This window comes from Zootoca vivipara, chromosome 1, assembly GCF_965207765.1.
Source record: "Zootoca vivipara chromosome 1, rZooViv2.hap1.1, whole genome shotgun sequence".
NCBI lineage: Eukaryota > Metazoa > Chordata > Lepidosauria > Squamata > Lacertidae > Zootoca > Zootoca vivipara.
The window spans coordinates 1693796-1716124 of NC_142582.1; the positions used below are offsets into that span (position 1 = coordinate 1693796).

The window sequence follows — 22329 nt, forward strand, 5'->3', positions numbered from 1 at the left end:
CTCTCTAGAGCAGGCACCCCCAAACTTCAGGCTTCCAGATGTTTTGGACTACAGTTCCCATCTTCCCCAGCCACTGGTCCTGTTAGCTAGGGATCATGGGAGTTGTAGGCCAAAACAGGTGTAGGGCTGCCTGCTCTAGAGTGAGTGACACCAAGTCAACACTGCCATAAGGCAGGATGGAAACCAGGAACCATTCATAGGGACATGATATTTGATAAAGAAGTAAAGGAACAATTGATGAAAATTAAAACCTCACACAGGAAGAAGAAAGGAGAACTTCACTTGCGAATTTATAAATTACTAAATACAGTATGTTAATACAAATTGAAGTCAATCATTGTAGCTGGGGTAAAAGGGAATTTATCAAGAGTGGATTGTAATTGGATTGAGCAATAGTTTGGAAGCAGAATTAAATCAACAGACCTTGCAGTACAGCACGTGGGGGACCACTTACATTTTTATAATTGGCTATGTGATTGATTTGTATTTGAATTGGTATTGCAATTTGGAATTGATATAATAAGGCTTATATATTATAATTCATTTTGTAATTGAAAATCAATACAAATTATTTAATTTTTTAAAAAGATGAGGGTTGCCCTCTGGTTGGTTCCAACACCAACTGTTGTAGGGCACACTCATTTAGGATATCAAGAAATACTACTACTTCTTTGTGAGTGGAACGCATATGAAACCAGCCCATGTGAGCGTTGTTGAAATCACCCATTGCTAGAATGGCTCCCCTTTAGGGTGCTTCCTTTATGCCATTGCTCATCACAAGATCTCCCTGGGCTCAATGCTTCCTTTGATGCAAAGAGTGGCACCCCCTCTGGAACATCCCTCTCTGTCCTTCCTATAGAGTTTATATCCTGAGATAACTATGTCCCACTGGTTCTCTCCATTCCACCAGGTTTCATTTATGCAATATATCAGTGCACTCCACTTCACCCTTCTTGGCTCAGAGTCTTCTACCCTTAGCATATAAACACTTGCGTACAGTCTCTTGCTTGAAGTGTCTTTGGTACTTGCATTTTTATCTGCCTGGGCACAATTCAGCGACATTCAGAAGGGTATGCAAGGACATTGCTACAGAAGGTGCAAATGAGGGCCTTTGATTTTTATAAATAAATCTTCCCTTCATAATCTTGCTTCATAATTTGTCTTCTAATTTTGTATTTTTATATTGTGAACTGCCCTGTGATCTTCAGATTAAAATTTTTAAAAAATAAAATATGGTGGTCATCTGAGCAAATGTGTAAATAGCATGAATCAGCCTTCACAGCACCCAGAGAAGGTTTCTCAATAGGTTTCCTTAAACAAGGTTTTGTTTTACTTGATTATTTCCCAGTCAAATAACTGCGACTTACAGGTTCTCCAGCATCTCCTTTTTCACCAGGAAGGCCAGGTTTCCCCCTTTCTCCCTGAAACAAAACAGCAGTAAACATGAGATGCAATTTGATTTTACATTCAGTTCCATAGACTAGGAATCATGCATTGCAGGAAGTTGGACTAGGAGACCCTCGGGATACCTTCCAACTCTACAATTTTATGAGTCTATACAAATGCATGGAGTGTGTGTGTGGGTGGGTGGGTGGGGGGGACGGACCAAGAATATCCTCAGATTTGTGAATGAGATGAGTTTCCTTCCAAGAGCCCATTTAATTGGTGAAGCCACCACCATGTTGTTCTTGTAAATCTGTTTTTGTTTTTTAATTTGCCACACAGCAGACATTTTCAAAAGGCAGCTTTACGTAGTTGGCCCTTTGCAATGCAGAAGGAAGTCTAAATTACACTTAACGACAACATTAGACAAATGACAGTCATCACCACGACATAAAGGTAAAGGTAAAGGTAAAGGTCCAGTCGCGGACGACTCTGCTTTATTGGCCGAGGGAGCCAGCGTACAGCTTCCAGGTCACGTGGCCAGCATGACAAAGCCGCTTTTGGTGAACTAGAGCAGCACACAGAAATGCCATTTACCTTCCCGCTGGAGTGGTACAAATTTATCTACTGCATGCTTTCAAACTGCTAAGTAGGCAGGAGCAGGGACCGAGCAATGGGAGCTCATCCCGTTGTGGGGATTCAAACTGCCGACCTTTGCAACCTGCTTTTAATCTAAAAGTCTCCACACTACAATTTAAACTAAAAAGGTTATCATAATAATACAGTTTTTAAAAAAGAAACACCCTGTGGAGATTTCCAGCAGCACTGATATCCAAAAGGATTGAACTTTGGGGCATTCCCACCACATGTGGAGGTATGTCTCCTCCTCCTCTTTCCCACCAATGTCTGGAACAATAGTGTTTCATACAGAATGTAAACATACAGAATGTAAACAAGCTATGAAAAAGACTATGAATTGAAAGTGGATATGTTATATGTACATTCACTTATTTATTGCTTTGTATCACAAAAAAAAACTTCAGTAAAACCAAATTTTAAGAAAACACCCTGTGAAATTTATGCTATGCTCTTTGTTTCTTCTGCAAGCTCCCATGTACACCTGCCACCCCTTGGACTTTGGACAATGGAAGCATACGAAATAGGACCCCTAAGGAAGATCTCATCACATTGATAAGTTCTTATGGGACAAGACAGCTCTCTTATTTCTTAAAGTGTCCTGGGTTCATCCCACTTAGAGCTCTGGAGATTCAAGTCAACCCTTTATATATTGCCTGGAAGCAAACCAGAAGACAGTTAAGCTACTGCAAAATTGAGACTGCATTCTGCACACAGCTTGCACCAGGCAACCCTCAAGCAGATGCATTTGGAACTAAGTGGCGTTTCTAATTACTTTTCAAGGAGCTCATTTCAGTGGACTAATCCAGATGTGAATAAGGCAAGGATCACTGTGGCTAAGTAATTTCTTTCCAGGAAAAGTTGCAGCTGGCAAATCTAAGCTATAGTAGTAAAGTGCACTCCAGCTATCAGTGCCGCCTGTACAGCCCAGTATGGCGCCAGATCCAGCAGCATCTTTAAGCTCATTCAGGATTAAATCCTATCTGGCTGCTATTTTCCCATTTATTCACCTGGCATTGACCAGCAGTAGACAAAGACGGTTGTGTCACTGGCTGAAAAAGTGGAAGGGTGGAATACCTTGCAAATGTCACATGTTTTTGCCACTGTCCGTCTCCTTGTCCTACCCACTTCCCACAGTGGCAGTGAATTCCTCAAAACTTGTTAGATTTTCCACATCCAGCCTTATAGGTGTGGCAAATTGAGTAAAATACCAACCTCATATCCTGGGTCCCCTAATGATCCCGGGGGGCCTCGAGCAGGCTGCAAAAACAACAACGAAGAGTTAGTGATTTGAACAGAGAAATGGGACAATTTTGACATTAAATATAATTTATATTACTAGACAGACACTCACCTGGCATTCATATGAGCAGCACTGCCAACAAAGAGAAAGTATACTATTAGAGGAAGAGCAAAGGACTCACCGGGAAATTAATTTCACAGAACATGCACTCTTTCTCTACTAATCTAGCAGAGAGAAAAAACAATTTATTCATGTTTCTGCAATGAACTACAGTTTAACATTTCTCCCAAGGTTTGCTTTGGTCAGCTCTAGGGGGAGTTGATGTGCCATAGGCTTCCATGTGATAGATGGCAAAGGTAATCTACCGGTTCTGAGTACCAAGATTGGTAAATTGAAGCGAAAGACTGCACTACAAGACCCAGCAAAGTTCCATTGCTTGACTATACACCAAAATGTTGGCAGATCTGAAACAAATCTAACAGAATAAAGCTTTTTTTTTAAAAAAATGTCACTTCAAATGGAATAAAAGGGCCTATTTGCATGTGACTTTTTCCTGCAAAGCATGCAATGCATTTGCATGTGACAACTGCACACTAGTCTATTTTGCTCCTTGAATAATGCAATCCGTCCTTTAGGCCTTTCTCCTCAAAAACCTTCCATACCGACAAGCAGCCTCAGCTTGGACCAAGGGTTCCTCTCCATTATGCTCCAGTTGGTGAGTACTTTAGGGTGGAAAGGGATGACCAGCTGCCTGTCTGGCAGCAGAAACTTTGTGAGCAGGTGGTCACCTGTAACTTCCACCTACACAGGAATCTCATGTTATCACTCCCCAAGATTGCCCCAAAATGCAGGGAAGTAGAGAGGAGGGGAGGCTTAAGGTTATTGATTCTACAGGTCGTTTCAGCCACCATATAATTAGCTTTTAAGAAGCTAATGTAGAGGCCCAGTAAAGTGTTTCTGCTTGGCATGAAATGCTAAGCCAAACTCTGACTCGTTGAGAATGCACAAGCAGGCGGCTTCCCAGGGAGGAGATAGTGGCCACTGGCCTCCTTCCCTGGTTCTCCTGCTGCTGAGAAGTAAGCCATTGTTTGGCTTAATGTGTTGTCCAAACTACAGCTCATGCTTTGTCTTGCTCCAGACAAACCACAAGCTGTAAGCAGGTTTTTGGTCAACAAGCTAAGGCAAAGCATGGCTTAGCCCATGTCAGCACAGCAGGAGGAGGACCAGGGGAGGAGCACAGGGTCACAATTTCTTTTCAGCAGGCCTCTAGCCCAGCTGCTGCAGTGCTACATCTTCCTCTGTGATGTGGACAGGAGATTATGAATGGTAGATATGGAATGGCATATATTCTGTGAACTAAGTAAGTTCCTTTTTCTGACACACAGGCAAAGGAAAAAGAGAATCCTGGGTCTCAGGTTTATACTTGCCCTGTAAACCGAAGTTCTACTGGAGAATAAATGATCAAAACATACAGGGAAATTTTGAAAGTCAGAAATTATTCCTTCGGTGGGAAACAGCTTACCTCTTGCTCCACTGTCTCTGTCTGAAATAAATAAACAACAAAGAAGTCATATGAGGCACAAGATGGTTCAATGTATTTGACTCAGAACAAACAGGGAGGTAAGACAGATACCTACAATTCTAGCAGTGATTTTGTCAATTGTGCTGTCAATATCACGTGCTTGACGTCCAGTTGCTGTGAAATTCTCACGATAGGAATGGTCTGTGGCAATCACACCCAGCCGAGATTCCTAGGACCAAGGAAGCACACGGGCCCAAATGAGAAACCAGGGGATTTGAAAGGATTGCTACTTTCTCACTCAAATCTAAGTTCCTTGGGGCTGCGGAACTAATGTAATTCTGGTCATTGGATGGCACTGCAATGAATAAATTTGCTACAGAAAGCTAGGAGATAACTGTAGTTACATGAAGCTTGCAATGCAATCACAACCTCTAAAAGTCGTTCTCTAAGAGTAGGCTGGTTATAGCTACCTACAAACCATACAGGGGAGCTGGCTGGGCAGGCACCATTGGATTGCTATTCTTTTCTAAGTTGCATTGGAAGGACCCAAGAGCCAGAAATGCTGGATGAACGCTGTTTAGGCACCATCTGCCAACCCTACCTATAGTCAAGAGCCTTGCTTTCATGACATAAACTGCAGGAATACTGCAGACAAAATGTACATTAAATATAATGCATTTTAAATGAATTATTTTCTCTTAAAGGTAAAGGTAAAGGGGCCCCTGACCGTTAGGTCCAGTCGTGACTGACTCTGGGGTTGCGGCGCTCATCTCGCTCTATAGGCCGAGGGAGCCGGCGTTTTGTCCGCAGACAGCTTCCGGGTCATGTGGCTAGCATGACAAAGCCGCTTCTGGAGGACCAGAGCAGCACATGGAAACGTCGTTTACCTTCCCGCTGGAGTGGTACCTATTTATCTACTTGCACTTTGACGTTCTTTCGAACTGCTAGGTTGGCAGGAGCTGGGACTGAGCAACGGGAGCTCACCCCGTCACAGGGATTCAAACCATCGACCTTCTGATCGGCAAGCCCTAGGCTCAGTGGTTTAACCCACAGCGCCACCCATTCTCTTGGATGTGGGCAAAGTTTGTTGAAACTGATTCTTTACTTTTTGGCAAAATAATTTACAGGGAAACTGGAGGAATTTATTAATGGGGGGCACTTGAGCATGTCCACTGAAGCTGACTGTAAACAAAATTCTGACAGTAATGTTTGGCAGCTGCTGCGATCTGATGGGGTGATGTGGAGCTCTTTGAGAAAATTATGTTCCTTCAGGGAGCCAGATTTCAACCTTGAGGTGAACTAAAACTTCAAATCATAGTTGAGATGAAGAGCATTTTCTAGGACTATCTAGCAGGAAGGTTTTGACTCACTCTTCTTCTAGATCTGGACACACTGAGACTTTACTCATGGTTTCCTAACCCGAAGAGGAGATGATGCCACACAGCCCTAAAGACTGGCTGATTGCTGCCAGTGCAGAAAGTTCAAAATTCAAGAAAATTCAAGGCTTGATACTTGTCCATAACTTCTTAGTAGTAGTTGCTGGTTTTGACTCACAAAACCTGTGGGGTAAACCTTATGTAGCTGTCACTTTTTCTTGCCTGCATTTCACCGTGATTTATAGAGCAGACAAAAATGACCTCTAATAAAGCCTTTTCACACATACAAATTGGTGGAGAGAGGAAATGGGTGTGGAATTGTGGACTTAACTTTCTTCCTCTCCTTAGCCCTGGCATCTGTGGTAGAACAGAATAATTTCAGGAAATACTGTATTTCCATGGAGATCTAGCAATGCCTCAGAGATTATTAAAATCCAAGGTTTAGAGAGAGGCCTTTTGCCTATCTTCCAGGTCATGGTAGGGATGTTGGGAGCCAAAGGATCAACCAGATCTACTAAGTAATATCCTGTTTCTGCTTTGATTCTCTCTATTTATGGGCAGCAATTGCTCTAATAGCATCCGTGTGTGTGCATTTCATACCAGATGGTCTGGAGATATGGCAATGGAGAACACTTTGATCCCCAGATGTTTCGCTTCAGCTGCAGCATCTTCCAATCCACCACAGGGCTCTTTGTAGCCTTCCAAGGGGTGTCCATCTGTCACCACAATCAGGTATTTATTCTCATGCTTATGAGATCCTCTGCAGGGGGAAGAAAGCAAACCCACTAGTGCCGTCATACTGACTCCGAAGCATCAGTCCTGAACGCTTGCACTGGCATAGGCACCTGCTGTTCCAATTGTAATGTCTAATTAAACAAAGATATATAGGTTTGTATTTGCCAATGCACCCTACTCAACCAGCAATATTCTAGAAACATAACAAAACACATTTTCATAGAATCATATAATTGTAGAGTTGGAAGGGACCCCAAGGGTCATGCAGTTCAACCCCCTGCAAGGCAGGAATCTCAGCTCAGGACTCAGCTACATTAGTCAAGAAACAGCATTTTGAATGTGTTATAAACATGCAACACCAGATGGCACCAGAGAGCAAAAAAAATATCTAAGTGATTTTCCATAGCCGTTTTTTCTTTTGTTATAACAATTTAATTTCTGACTTATTTATAGCATTCTGCCCCCCCCCCCAGTGTGTAGCTCCACCCTCATTCTCAACCTCCAAGGAAGGAGAGTCCACAACCTCCCTGAGGAGACTGTTCCACTGACAGTTTTTCCATATATTTATTCAGCATCTCCTTTCTTTTTATTTTAAACCATTGGTTCAGGTCCTACCCTCCAGAGCAGGAGAAAAGAAGCTTGCTCCTTTTTCCATGTGACAGCCTTTGAGATACTGTATTTGAAGATGGATCTCTTATCTCTTCTCAGTCTCCTCTTTTCCAGGCTAAACATACCCAAAGCACATTTGTTCACACGGGCATTTGGGGGAGGTCTGTAAATGAGTTGAGTCTCACAATTTTTGACACTGTGATTGAACTGTTTTTATTGATTAGATGCAATTTGTAATGATGTTTAAATTAAATATTTTATGATTTTGTTATGTGCGCTCAACACCCTACAAAATGAGGGATAAATGTAAATAATGAAGGAAATAAACAAGCAATAATAAATCTAACTACGACTATTGTGATCAGAAAGTGCAAATTCTACAACTTAAATAAACACTTCAAAGTAAATAATGAATACGTTTTGTTCTAGCGTCAAACTGACTTTTTTTGTTAGAGGGGAAAAAAAATCCCCCCCCCACATAAACACACACACAGGTCCTCTCAGAGTCCAGAGAGGCCCAGGCCACTTTCAACATTGGAAGCCCCTACTCATGATGAAAATTGAAAATGATGAGTGAACACACAAGCACAAGGCAAGTTCTCCCATTCAGCCACCAAAAGCTGCTTCTTTCCCTGCTTCCACGTCAGACCAAGAAAGACACATGACAGAAAGCCTGAGAACTAAAAACACAGACTGAATGGGAGAGAGCTGCACAGTGGAATTGCCTCAGACTCCGACATATTTAGGCTGTGTTCCTTACCCCAAGTACCTGGGAGTAAGCTCCACCCAACTTAATAGAACTTAATTCTGAGTAGACAAAGTTAGGAATGCACTGCTCCCCTCCTCTTCAAAAGGCCTTCTGGGCAACAAAATAGGCTGGATTTCCCCCTCCCCCCCCTCAAAAAAGAAAAGAAGAGATGAGAGCAAAGGGCAGATAAACCTGACTCCAAGCCACCACTTTGGTTCACACCCACCTCCAGCCGCAGAGTTCTTAGTAAAGAAGGTTTATGCCACAGCCAATGTGTAGGGAGAGATGCATTGAACCAAGTCATAAACATTTTAAACTCTTTCATACAATTAAAGCTATATCACTTAACCCCAAAAATGTATGTTACCAAACAGCATTTCTTAGAGCAGCTTAACTTTGCAGTTCCAAACTGTCACATGTTGGTCCAATGTGCATAAAAACAAGTTGTGAAACTTATCAAATGCCAAATAATTAATGAGCCTCCCTTTGAACTTAAGGGCCAAGCCAAATGTCCCTTGCTGCCCTCTCACCAGCCCTGTACACACAGACACACAGGGCCGGCGCCTCCATTTAGGCAAACTAGGCCATGGCCTAGAGCGCCGAAATGGAGGGGGCGCTGTCGAGCCTGCCCGCCGCCCGCCTGTGCTGCCGCCAGCGTCGGGAGCAACGAGCGAGCGGTGGTGGCGGCAGCACCCGTAGCTGAAGCCTTCAGCTATGGGCGCGGTTGCTGCCGCTGCTGCTGAAGAGCTCACAGCGTCCCCTCCATAGGCGGGAGGCGCGCGAGCCAAAATGAGAGCTCAGCGCCCTCCCGCCTATGGAGGGGATGCAGGGGCGTTGTGCACGCGTCATGACGCATGTGCTGGGGGGAGGCGCCAGAAGGTGATTTAGCCTAGGGCGCAAAAAGCCCTAGCAACGGCGCTGCGCGCGCGCGCACACACACACACACACACACAGGCACACTTGTGTGACAGCTGCTTCCCCATGGTGCAATAAATTTACCTGAGTGCTTCTTATTAAAAGCTGCCCAGGTATCCCTTCTTCCTCCCACTTTTCCCTTCCTCCATTGATGGAATGAGAAAATTACTATTCCCACTTACCCGATGAGCAGCTCTTCAATCCCTCTTTTGATGGCACAGTCTGTGTAGGTTCCTTTCCCAATAGAAACCACAGAGGACACCCTGTTCTTCAGGTCTGTTCTCCCTGCAGGCATCCGGCTGAGCGCCTTGATCAGCTGCACTTCATCGCTGTAATGCAAGGCTCCTGCATTCCACACAAGATTCCGGTCACATCGATAGTATCTATAAAGAAAGAGAACCACTTCCTTAGCTTTGGTGCCCCTTGCATATTTTTTTTATTTCTATCTGTTTATAACGTATAAATAGACATATGTCACAATGTACACCTGTGAAAGCTCCCCACAGCATCCTGTACCAGCTGGTCCGTGAGGTGGACTGAGGCAGCCTCCTGCTGCCACCAGAGAAGCAAGGAGGAGGGGAAGTGGCTCGCAGATCCACCCCAAGATCTTGCAGGGGGAAAGCACCTTCCCATTTTGCCTCAGGTGGCAAAACCGGATGGGCTGCCCCTGTGTGCCAGGATGCCCTGGGAGCAGGATGGATGAATGGTGTCTGCTGCCGTCTCCCTCCTTCCTTCCTTCCTTCCTTCCTTCCTTCCTTCCTTCCTTCCTTCCTTCCTTCCTGTTATTGCTGCTGCTGCTGTTGACTCACACACCAGAAATGAGAGGCTGCATGATTCTGTCTCTTGCTATGAGGCACATAAGACTGCTGCTTGCAGGTGTGGGGTTGTTGTTGTTGAATTTATATGCCGCCCTATACCCAGAGATCTCAGGGTGGTTCACAGAATAAAATCAAAATATAAAACCACAAAATACATAATCAAAATAAAAACAACCCAATAATTCCCCTGACACCTCAAGGATACTGCTGTAGCACGAGGGGAGAAAGTGTGTTTTGCGTATCTACTCTCATAACAAATCAGCTCTGATTCAGATAAACAACAAAAGCTAGATTTAAAAACAACAACAACCTGACCTGATATTTCTACCACATTTGTCTTGGTCATCTTGCTGTCTTAGTAATCTTTGTTCCTTTTCCTATGCTGTTAAATAGCAGCGTGACACAGACGTTTAGCTTTCTCCATAAGTGGAGCAGAAGTTGAGCTCTGGCGCAGCTGCATCAAGTGGGGACGGCTGCCTGGCTCTGGTGCAGCTGGGGAAAGATGTCACATCTTCCTCCCCGCCTCCGGCCCACTGGCTGCTAGGGCTCAGCCACAGTTGAAGCCATGGGACATGGTTTGGGGAACTGGCCAGAGGGAAGACTTTGTCCCTCTTGTCCGCTCTCTGGCTATAGAAGCCCAGGGCACCCAGGCCGCAGCTCAGTTGTTTGTGGTTTCCCTGCCCGTCCACCCTGCTCTTTATGTGGTAGGGCTGCCCAAGGGTAAGCAGGCAGTGTTGGGTTTTTTGAATAGTCAAGTTACTTTAGAGCCGGTCTAATGTAAATACTGTCTGTTTAAGGGAAACAGGTGCCGGTGTTTCTGTTAATTGCTCAAAGGCGTGGGCTCTGCTCCTTGTGTATCTCTTAGTCAGATCTTTCAGTTTGATTCATCTCTTAGTAGATCACTCTCTCAGTTGTTCTCAGTTTAAGAGATTCCAAGTTGAATCTTAGTAAGAGAGACTCGCAGTTTAAGAGATTCCTTAGTTTAATCTTAGTATGAGAGTTGCTTAGTTATAATGCTAATTTGCTGTTAATTCTCGGGTAGTTTAATGGGAGTTATGTGGGAGTTTGTGGGAGGTTTGGAATGGGCTAAAGGTTGGAATGTGGGTAGATAACATTGCTAAGAAAGAAAGCATTTTTCTTTAGTTTAAAGTCTCTTTAGAGTCAGTTTGTTTTTCAGTTAAAGAAACCCAACAGTTTATATTTTCATCTGCATACTTTTACAAGTGTGCAGCTAGTAAGGGGTTTCATATAAGGGAGATAATTCCCTACGCTCTTGGTAGTGTTTTATTAGCCAGGTCAACTTCTGACTGTGTATACTCTGTGAAGCGTACTTTAAAGGGCCGCTGTAAAACTGGGATATATGATTTAGGTTAAGCAGGTTTCAATATCCAGTTTTCTCCAATATTATTCTTATATATATTATTTCTCAATAGGTTATTGGGCCCAGGTTTAGGACCTAAATTATGAAACTAGGTTTGGGACCTGGGCTTATAGAAGTTTGTGGCTAAGACTTGAGCTAAGACATCCCAGAGAAAAAGGAAACTATATTCCCACAGAGAAAGTGGAAGGCTGAGGCTGTGGCTGTTTGCATAGTAATTACTGCAGCTGTGAGAAAGCTGAAACCTGAGAAAGCCCTGAGCTACTTGGTTAGATAGGAGGCTGCTGAAAAGCAGGGAACACTGAGTAATTTAAACCAGGGCTGTGAGTAAGCAGTGTGTACTCCTACGATGGCAGAGGGGGCATTTTCTCAAGGAATTCTTTTTGAGAGACTCAATGACAAAAACTATGCACAGTGGTGCCTGAAAGCCAAAGCATATTTAAAGAGACAAGATCTATGGACAATAGTTGAAAACCCACTTAATGATGATCCCAAAGATGAGGAACTTAGGCAAGATGAGATAGCCAGTTCCACTCTCATTTTGAGTATTGAGAACTCCCAACTACCACATGTTCAAAATTTAGTTACAGCAAACAAAATTTGGGTGGCATTAAGGGATATTTATGTTAGACAAACTGCTGGTAGCAGAATTGGGCTAACGCGTGTTTTGTATAACACAAAGCTTGCTCCAGGACAATGTGTGAAGAAGCATTTACAGAAGCTGACTGCACTTTTTGCAGAATTGCAGACAGTAGGCCTTGAGATAGATGATGAAAACAGAGCTTACATTACTCTTAGTTCTCTGGACCCTTCTTGGGACAATCTTGTTCAAACACTTGAGTCTATGCCTAGGCAGGATGGGATATGTCTATGGGAGGCTCGTTACTGAACAAGAAAGACGTTCCAGACAAAGAGAAGAAGGTTCTAAAGGGGTTCTACGCCCTCAGTCAAGAGTTGTTGGAGTTTCCACAGGCTCAAGTTGTGAGGGGGATGAGAAGGCATTTAGCGTGCGTAGATGCTATCAATGCCAAGACCCCACACATTTAATTCGTGACTGCCTTCATCCTGAAAGAGGAGCTAGTTCACATGGAAGTCAGAAAAAGAAAAAGAGGTTGTCTGGAAAGAAGAAAATCAAATCTCAGTTTGTTGTTGCCAAAGTAGCAGACTCTGAGGGAGTTGGTTCACAGTCATGGGTTATTGACTCGGCCTCAACCAGACATTTAGTTAATTCACCTGCTTGTATTAGTAAGAAAGCTAAACTTGACAAATCATATGTCTGTCTAGCAGATGGAGGGAAGAAAGCAATAACAGCTCATGGTTACACATTTGTACAGTGTCTAAGTACAAACCTTGAGGTTTATTGTGTTACAGGTTTAGAAAATAATTTAATGTCAGTATCCTGTTTATCAGAAGCTGGTTTTGAGGTAGTGTTCAGAAAAGACTATTGCCAAATTTAAAAAGAGGCCAAGGTGTATGCTACATTAGTGAATGGGTTGTATGTTTTAGTTGATACAGCTTTTGTTAACCACCCATGTAAGGTTCAAGCCAAGTGTGCCAACACTCCCCAGCACCAGAAATGTGCCCATTTATGGCATAGACGCGTGGGCCATTCGAATTGGGCAAATGTTAAAAAGTTGGGAGTCTTTTGCTACTGGGTGTAAATTAGAGGCTTGTGGAAAGTATCTGGAATGCAGAGCCTGTAAGGCGGCGAAGGTGCATTCATGTTCATATCCAGAAAGTACTAGAAAAAGTGATAAGCCATTCCAACTGGTCCATACTGATTTATGTGGTCCTATGGTAAAACCCAGAATAGGAGGCGCTAAATATGTGCTCACAATTATTGACGATAAAACAAGATTTTGTTGGGCATATCTCCTTAAACAGAAAAGTGAAACAGCTGAGGTGATTAAGAATTGGGTGAAATTTGTGGAGAGACAATATTCCTTTAAAGTTTGTAAAGTGCAAAGTGACAGAGGAGGAGAATATATGAGTGGCAGTTTTCAAGCATGGCTTAGAGGAAAAGGCATTTGTCACAGGACAACAAATCCTTGCTCACCACAAGAGAACGGTGTAGCTGAACGGAAAAATAGATATATTCAGGAAATGATGGAAGCCATGTTATTTGACTCCCAGCTTCCACAACAGTTTTGGGGGGAAGCAATTTCATGTGCAAATTATATCCAGAATAGACTATTTAATTATTCAGTTCACAACACCCCATATTTTCTGTTATATGGAAAGAAACCTCCAGTTGATCATTTTAAAGTTTTTGGTTGTGAAGCCTGGGTCTTAATCCCACGTGCGCAGAGGCGAAAAGGAGAACCCAAATCCCCAAAAATGCGCTTTTGTGGATATCAAAGTCTAACTAAAGGATGGAGATTTATTAATCCTGGTAAAGACCAAACATGGGTAATTGTTAGTAGAAGCGCAGAATTGTGCGAACAGAATGGTTGGGCACACCTGCATGGAAATCCTGATATTTCCACAATGTGCTCATGGAACAGTGGGAGAGGCTGTGGAAAAAAGATCTAAAATTCACCGCGTGTTACAACTTGCGGGAAAACATCTTTAAAATGATGTATAGGTGGTATCAGACACCTGAAAAGCTGGCCAAAATGTATAGAAATATGTCACCTAAATGTTGGAGGTGCGATAAAGAAATAGGAACTCAAATGCACATGTGGTGGAAATGTGCAGAGATAAGTACATACTGGGAGAACATTTATGAAGAGTTAAAGAAAATGTTGAAATGTAAGATTACGAAAAAACCAGAAATGTTCCTATTAAATATAAAACACTGCTCATGTACGGTATTGTAGCCGCGAGAGTGTTGATCGCGAGAAACTGGAAAAGTAAGAACACCCCTAGCATAACAGATTGGCAAGTACTAATGAAAGAATATTCACAGCTAGCTAGAGTTACTGGGAGAATCAGAGGACAAACAGAACAAAAAACAAAACAGGAATGGAGGATTTTTGACGAGTACATAAAAACAATTAAATAACCAAACCCCAAAGCAGATCAGAGCCGAACCAAGTCAAAATGTTAAAAGGAGGGAAACAGAGAGTCTTTTTTTTTTAATAATAAATTTTTATTGATTTTCCAACAAAATTAATATATCAAAAAAAAAAAACATTATATACATCAAGATCGACAGCGCGACTTCCTTCCTTCCAGCAGATGGTAAGTTATTTCAATCTCATATCGTATTATTTAATTCATTATATATGTATCATTGTGGGAGTTATGTTATTACCACTAACGTTTTCATACCTTTATAATTAATTTTTGCATATTCAACAAATTTACTCCATTGCAATTTGAGTTTTCCTTCATCCTGTTCCCGGATTCTGTTGGTGAGTACGGCCATTCCATATTCCAGAAGTTTCGACTGCCACTCAGTAATTGATGGCATTTCGTTAATTTTCCATTTCTGGGCTATTAGAATTCTCGCCGCAGTAGTGGCGTACAAAAAGAAATTTTTGTCAGTTTTTGCTATTTCTTTGTCTAAAAATCCCAACAGAAAGATCTCCGGCTTTTTGGGAAAGGTGTATCTCAGAATTTTCTTTAATTCATTGTAAACCAAATCCCAAATTTTTTTAACCTTTTTGCACTCCCACCACATGTGGTAAAATTCTCCCACCGATGTTTCGCATTTCCAACACCATTTATTTTGATTTCTATACATTTTGGATAATTTTACTGGTGTTAGGTACCAACGGTGTACTAACTTCATTACATTTTCTTTAAGAATAGTACATGCCGTAAAATTTAGATGTTCTCTCCATAGTTTGGTCCAGCTATCCGTGGGTATATTATGCCCGAAATCTCTCGCCCATTTGATCATACAATCCTTTGTCAACTCATCCAACGTGTACCAATCCAGTAGTAAATTGTACATTTTTGATAATAATTTTTGACTATTTTCCAATAATTCGATTTGAAATTTTGACTTTTTTGCCTCAAAACCAATTTCTCTCCTGTCCTTATTAAATAAATCATTAACTTGATAATATTGTAGCCAACCGGCGAATTTATCCTTAATCTGGTCATAAATTTTTAATTTAAAATCATCTTTCGTTTTTACAACAATATCCTCATACATAATTCCTTTCCTATCCATGTTCACTTTTCGTATAGCTAAGACATTTAAGGGAGCAACCCACCATGGTGTTTTCCTTTCTAATAGAGCTTTATTACGGTTCCATACTTCCAAAATTGGACCCCTAAATACATGACTTTTAAAGCCAGTATGGATTTTGTTATAGCACAGATAGGCATGCCAGCCGAATCTATTTGTATATCCCTCAAGGTCTAACAAATCCGTATTTTGTAACGTAATCCAATCCTTGATCCATACAAGGCAAGCTGCCTCATAGTATAGCTTTAACTCAGGCATGGCGAACCCTCCTCTCTCTTTTTTATCTACAAAATTGTTTAATAAAAACAATTAAATAACCAAACCCCAAAGCAGATCAGAGCCGAACCAAGTCAAAATGTTAAAAGGAGGGAAACAGAGAGTCTTTTGTGGATAATAAAAGGAAGTTATATAAATTACATAAGATATGATTGGAAGGTCATTGTTGCTTTATGTGTTAGTCTATCTTGCTTTTTATATTTTCTTAATATTTAATTTTTTTCTGTTCTTTTTTTCTTTTTTCTTTTGTCCCGTGTTTTTTTTCTTTGTCTTATTACATATTTCTTCATTTTTCTTTGTAAATGGAAAGTAATGTTGTACATGTGTATGTATGATTTTAATAATTGAAATAAATAAAAACTATTTTTTAAAAAAGGAAATCCTGATATTCTGTTATTAAATAAAAATGTTACAGCTTACCCTAAGAAGAGGGAACACCCTAAATCTGACAGAGAGGGTGATACAGAGTCAGATGATGGTGCTGTTGATCAGTTAGAGCAGGCATTCCCAGACTTCGGCCCTCCAGATGTTTTGGACTACAATTCCCATCATCCCTGACCACTGGTCCTGTTAGCTAGAGATCATGGGAGTTGTAGGCCAAAACATCTGGGGGGGCGCAGTTTCGGGATGCCTGAGTTAGAGCATTAATCTTCACTTGAAAGTGATGTAAAAGTGGAGGAGGAAGAAATTCCTGATTTACCTAGACGGTCCAAAAGGACAACGAAAGGGAAACCACCTGATAGTTTTGGTGCCACGAGTGTAAGAGTTTGTTGTGTCACCTGTGAACCAGAATGTTATCATGATGTATTAAGTTTACCCAAACAAGAGAAAGATATGTGGCAAAAGGCAATGGAAAAAAGAAATGAAGTCTCTTAAAGACCTTGGAGTATATTCTGTCACATCACTGCTGGAAGGCAAGGAGGCAGTAGGGTGCAGATGGGTCTATAGAGTTAAGAGGTCTGCCACAGGAGAAGCACAATGTAAAGCACGTTTAGTGGCGAGAGGGTTTACGCAGAAGCCAGGCATCCATTACACGGCTGTATACTCTCCCACAGATAGGAGTGAAACGATGAGAATGCTGTTAGTCTATGCAGCACAAAGAGGTCTAAAGGTCAACCATTTTGATGTTGACCAGCCTATTTAAATTCACCATTGGAAGAAGAAATTTATATGCAACAACCTTTAGGGTTTAAAGAAGGAAAACCTGGACAAGTTTACCGGTTGCATAAGTCCATTTACGGCCTAAAACAATCCGCTAGAGATTGGAATATTTTTCTAAATAATGTGCTTGCAAGCTTGGGATTTAAAGGTTGTGTGGCCGACAATTGTTTGTATGTAAGAGGTTCAAATAATAGAAAAGAACTAGTTTTAGTTTTTGTTGATGATATGATTTACGTAGCTGAAACTGAAGCCCAAATTCAGGTTTTTTCAAAACAGCTACAATAACACTTTAAGATTAAAAAACCTAGGGGAAATACATGAGTACCTAGGAGTACAAATCACAAGAAGTGAGGATGGAAGTTTTCTGTTAAATCAAACAAGTAAAATTGAGCTACTACTACAAAGATTTAATATGTCTGAGTGTAAAAGTGTTCGGACACCCATGGAAGTAGATTTTATAAAAAGTGCTCGATCTGAAAATGATGGAAAGTTTGAAAGTCCTGACTTATATCAGTCTGCTATAGGAAGCTTATTATATTTATCCGTTTGGAGTAGGCCGGATTTAGCTTATGCAGTTGGTATACTCAGTAGATCACTTTCTGAACCAAAGAAACATGATTGGGTTGGAGTAAAGTGTACTTTCCGTTATTTAAAAGGAACCAAAGATTTTTGCCTAAAGCTATCATCTTCTGGAACTGAACTAATTAGTTGTTTTGTTGATAGTGACTGGTCAAACTTGCCAGACTGAAAATCAGTGTCCGGTTTGGTCATCAAATTTGGAGACTCCTTAATAGGGTGGAAATCGAGGAAGCAGGGTCTGATACCGTAACATTGTCTTCTACCAAAGCTGAGTTTTGTGCTCTTTCGGAATTATGTAGAGAGCTAGAATATTAAATTAGATTGGTTAATGATGTTCAAGGAACGTGTGAGTTACCTATTACGGTCTGGGAAGACTGTCAACCCTGTATATCTTTGGCCAAGACTGGAAATTTTAAATCCAGAACAAAACATATGGATATACGTTTCCAAAATGTTTGCCAGCAATTTAAAAGAGGTCTGATACAGTTAAAGTACTGTCCTACAGAAGATAACATAGCTGACGGTCTAACCAAGCCTCTAACTTTTCAGAAACATAGTGATTTGTGCAAGCACCTAAATCTGGGAAAATATGAGTGAGATGCGAATGTTCAGTATTTAGACAATAGACCGGGAGGGGGTGTTGGATTTTTTTGAATAGTCAAGTTACTTTAGAGCTGGTCTAATGTAAATACGTCTGCTTAAGAGAAACAGGTGCCGGTGTTTCTGTTAATTGCTCACAGGCGTGGGCTCTGCCAGAAAGCCTTCTGTATCTTTTAGTTAGATCTTTCAGTTTGATTCATCTCTAAGTAGATCACTCTCTGTTGTTCTCAGTTTAAGAGATTCCAAGTTGAATCTTAGTATGAGAGTTGCTTAGTTTTAATGCTAGTTTGCTGTTAATTCTTGGGTAGTTTTGTGGGAGGTTTGGAAAGTGGGTAGATAACATTGCTAAGAGAGAAAGCATTTATCTTTAGTTTAAAGTCTCTTTAGAGTCAGTTTGTATTTCAGTTAAAGAAACCCAACCATTTATATTTTCACCTGCATACATTTACAAGTGTGCAGCTAGTAAGGTGTTTCATATAAGGGAGATAATTCCCTACGCTCTTGGTGGTGTTTTCTTAGCCAGGTCAACTTCTGACTGCGTATACTCTGCGTGAAGCGTACTTTAAAGGGCTGCTGTAAAACTGGGATATATGATTTAGGTTAAGCAGGTTTCAATATCCAGTTTTCTCCAATATTATTCTTTTCTTCTATATATTATTTCTCAATAGGCAGCTCCCTCAGAGGACCTTGCTATGGAAACCTTTATTCGCCAGCTTTGGGGCCAGGGAAGAATTTGCCTTCAGACAAATTGGGCCTGTCTGGGTTTTTTGCCTGCCTCGCAGTAATTGTCACAAGTTGATGGGACCAAGGCTGGGTCCTTAGTCTAAATGGCCAAGGGGTGGGGTCTCACTCCAAAGGATATGGGGATCCCTTAAAGGGATCCAGGGAGGGGCATCTGTCTGGACACCCCAGATGAGGGAAGGTGGATAGGTCATGCTACCCCAAAAAATCATGATGGGTGGGGGAGTTGTCCTGATTTGATATACATCATAGGGCGATCCTTAACTTTGGGTAGTCTTGCCAAATAATCAAACGACAGACAGGCCAGTTGATTCAGGATACACCCCCCAAATGCCTGCGCCCAAACCTTCTAACGTCTGTAATCAATAAAATTGTGGCCTGTTTAAATCATGGCTGGTTGTCCTGCAGTTATTGCAACTTTATCTTGCCTTGGCCCCAACACCAGTGGTTTCACTCCACCTGGAAATGCAACTTATCACCACAACAGAAAAACATCATCAGGGTGCACAAAGGCAAGGTAAGGAAAACAAGTTCAGCTCTACTTAAATATGAAAGCAGCATTTCTTCCCCTGACATTGGTCTGCCCAAACATAAAACAAGACCAGGAATGTTAAAAAGGAATATCACTACCACCTGCAGTTTAGAGCAGGAGACTGCAGAACATTCCTCTCCATTTGAAATTCAGCAGCAGGGATTTTGAACAATGATTAGAAATTATAAAACCCACATAAAATGCATGCTTTTTCAAATGAAGTTACTATTCTTACTGTGTAAAAATGTGCCTTGAATGTTTAGAATGAGACCAAAGACCGTGTCAGATGTTTGTTGTAGGATTACCAGGGCAGTTCATGCAACATTTACCTGTCAGTTAACTTATCAAGGAATCGGTTGGTGAATTCTTTAACTTGATCCACCAAGGCACCAAAAGGCTTTTCTCTTAAGGCAACACTCTCAGAGGTATCCAAGACGAAAAACAGATCCACAGGACAATCTGTTCAAAATCAGAAAGAAGAAGTTTAAAAAGAACACTTTTTATAATACAAGATTATCCAGAAAGTCTGCAATACTTTCTGATGAAGTACACCTGAGAGGGGTTTTTTTGGGGGTGGGGGGATGGCATTGCAGTGTAGTACCTATAAGACATAGAGCCCATCCAGACAACCTTTTTATTGTGCATCCATGACAATTTGTGTTCATGACGCTATGCAGGGGGTGGGGGTGTCATACAAAACCCTTCTTTCCATACTGTTTGTGCCTGCAATAGGATGGGTTGGGGCAGTCCCACAGCTTCCTTTCTAGTCAGTGCATATTTAGGAACTTCCTGCTGAAATCCCATCGCTTTGGGCCACAAATGTTCAGGTTGATTTTTGCCCTTCTTTCGGTGCTCCTCTTGACAGCAATAATGTGGTGGTATTAGGCAGCATCACAGAACAAGCTAAAGCAGAATAAATCCACTACTGATGCACCATTATAGTGCCCAGACGCCCACAACAGACCAGCAGAGGAGCCAGAGCTGTAGTCCTATCCCTGGGTGTCTCCACCTGCTTTCCTCCACCTGCTCTACTGTCAGAGGGGGATCCTGCTGGAGCTGTGGAAAGCATGGCAACTTCTGCCCAGTGTTTCCCCAAGCTTCAGCCTATGTAGGGCCCCCAAACAGTGTGTTATGGGGGTGGGATGGAGCACGGACAGCCATGGATCCCCCAGATCCTGAAGAAGGGCCTGGCCTGGGCTCCCCTGTGGTGCCAGACTGGATGTGGGGCAGAAAAGGAGGGGGGTGCCCTCACGTTCCATCCTGGCAGGCAAGAGGCTGTATATCTCCCTATCGCCTCTTAGGACTGCTGTGTAAGAGTGCTATCCTCTGCCTGTTTACTTGGAAGTAAGGTGCACTGAATGCAGTGGCCTTACTCACTGGTAGGGACTGTAGCCTAAGCTGCAGACAAGGAGGTCCGGCCTCTGCTTGGATCAGCCTACTATACTCTTGAGAGCTGATCCACAATCACTTTATGTACCTTTGGGGACTATTAATTTGCTGATGAAGAAATATCATTGAAACTGTTCATTATCCTGGAAGAACTGTTCTGTTTGCTGTTTGTTGCTGCTGTGCTTCCAGCCCCACCCGGCTCCAGTTCATTCTCCACCAAACTCTGATATTGATAGGAACTGTGGAAAGGCTTTCTGCCTCAACTTCAGTGTTTCTTTGGGGTCACACCCCATTCTAAGCATTCCTGTTGATGGAATATTTATTTGACTTCTATTAGTCCGTGACCTCTTGCATGTATTATATGGAATTAAGAAACAATTGATAGTGTTTCATAAATATTGCCAATACATTATTAGCCCCCGTGTTGCCTTTTGTTGCTCCGCTTGGAGCTTGGCTAGTGGCCGGAGGCACAAAGCTCTCGCATAGCCTCATCCACCCCCACCCTCTGAATATGGAGTTAAAAGAAAGGAATGGCCTTCCAAGGACCTTATCACAGGATAAGAGACATGAAACTCTTTAAATAGTGCTACGCAAATGCTCTGTATTATTATTAAACTAATTTAAATGATTCAGTATATAGAAATAAAACAAGGCATGTGGGCCACAGTGCAGAGGCCCTCACACCCAAACAGGAAATGGACCTTGTGCTTCTCCCCCAACATGGCAACTCACTAGGAGCCAACTCTTCATGTAGAGAAAGGGGTCAAAATTGCATCTCGGTCCCTTCCCCTCGCCATGCCTGACCTCCCTGCTCTCAGGGTAATATCTGCACAGGGGGCCTGAGGGGGCTGCCTGCCAATGGAGAGCAGAAGTTGCCTTGTTAGAGGATCCTCACAGAAGCCCCTGTGCCCACGTCGTCTCAAATACACGGATGTCACAGGTGTGATTCTGTACACACATATATCTCTACACATACACATAAACATAAACACAGCTGATATTTAGTTGAAAGACTCTGCTCAAGAGAATTCCTTTTAGAGGGAAACTGAGACAGTAAAATGAGCCACTACTTCCTCTTCCTAATATAAAAAGACGATCACATTCAGAATATCTGCTATGTCAAAAGTACATATAAAGCACCCTCCTTTTCTGGTTTTCTTCTGCAGCTTTCTTCTTCTTCTGGCCATTTTTTTTAGTATTTATTTTCATTTCATTTTTAGCTGGATTATTTATCTCCAAAACTTAATGCTCACTACACTGGAGACACTACCTACAGCTCTTTATTCATCAAAAAGTGGGGCTATAATCCTCAGATATTCCTTAACGAATTATTCAAAACAAGGAATAAAAGTTTGTTATTTTTGAAAGAGTTAGCAAAATCTGGTGACGTCCATAATGCCTTATTAGTCACCGTATTATTGGTACATACAGGCTCGGCTTGTACTGCAACTCAGCACAGGAAAAAATCTGACAAAAAACATATGTATGATCGCTACCCCTTGCTTGCCAATGTGGTGCATATACTGATTTTCATATTTGTATACGTC

At 41.9% G+C, this 22329-nt stretch overlaps 1 protein-coding gene across 1 annotated transcript in view; it reads right to left on the bottom strand.

Moving 5' to 3' along the window:
• COL6A1 (collagen type VI alpha 1 chain) overlaps window positions 1–22329 on the bottom strand; it is a 57970-nt gene that overhangs the window by 35072 nt on the left and 569 nt on the right. The window contains exons 2-9 of the mRNA XM_035139522.3: window positions 19723–19852; window positions 9350–9550; window positions 6761–6920; window positions 4900–5013; window positions 4785–4805; window positions 3374–3394; window positions 3235–3279; window positions 1368–1421 (exon numbers count right to left, since the gene is read on the bottom strand). Of these exons, the coding sequence (XP_034995413.2) occupies window positions 1368–1421; window positions 3235–3279; window positions 3374–3394; window positions 4785–4805; window positions 4900–5013; window positions 6761–6920; window positions 9350–9550; window positions 19723–19852 (746 nt within the window). The remainder of the gene's footprint in view (window positions 1–1367; window positions 1422–3234; window positions 3280–3373; window positions 3395–4784; window positions 4806–4899; window positions 5014–6760; window positions 6921–9349; window positions 9551–19722; window positions 19853–22329) is intronic.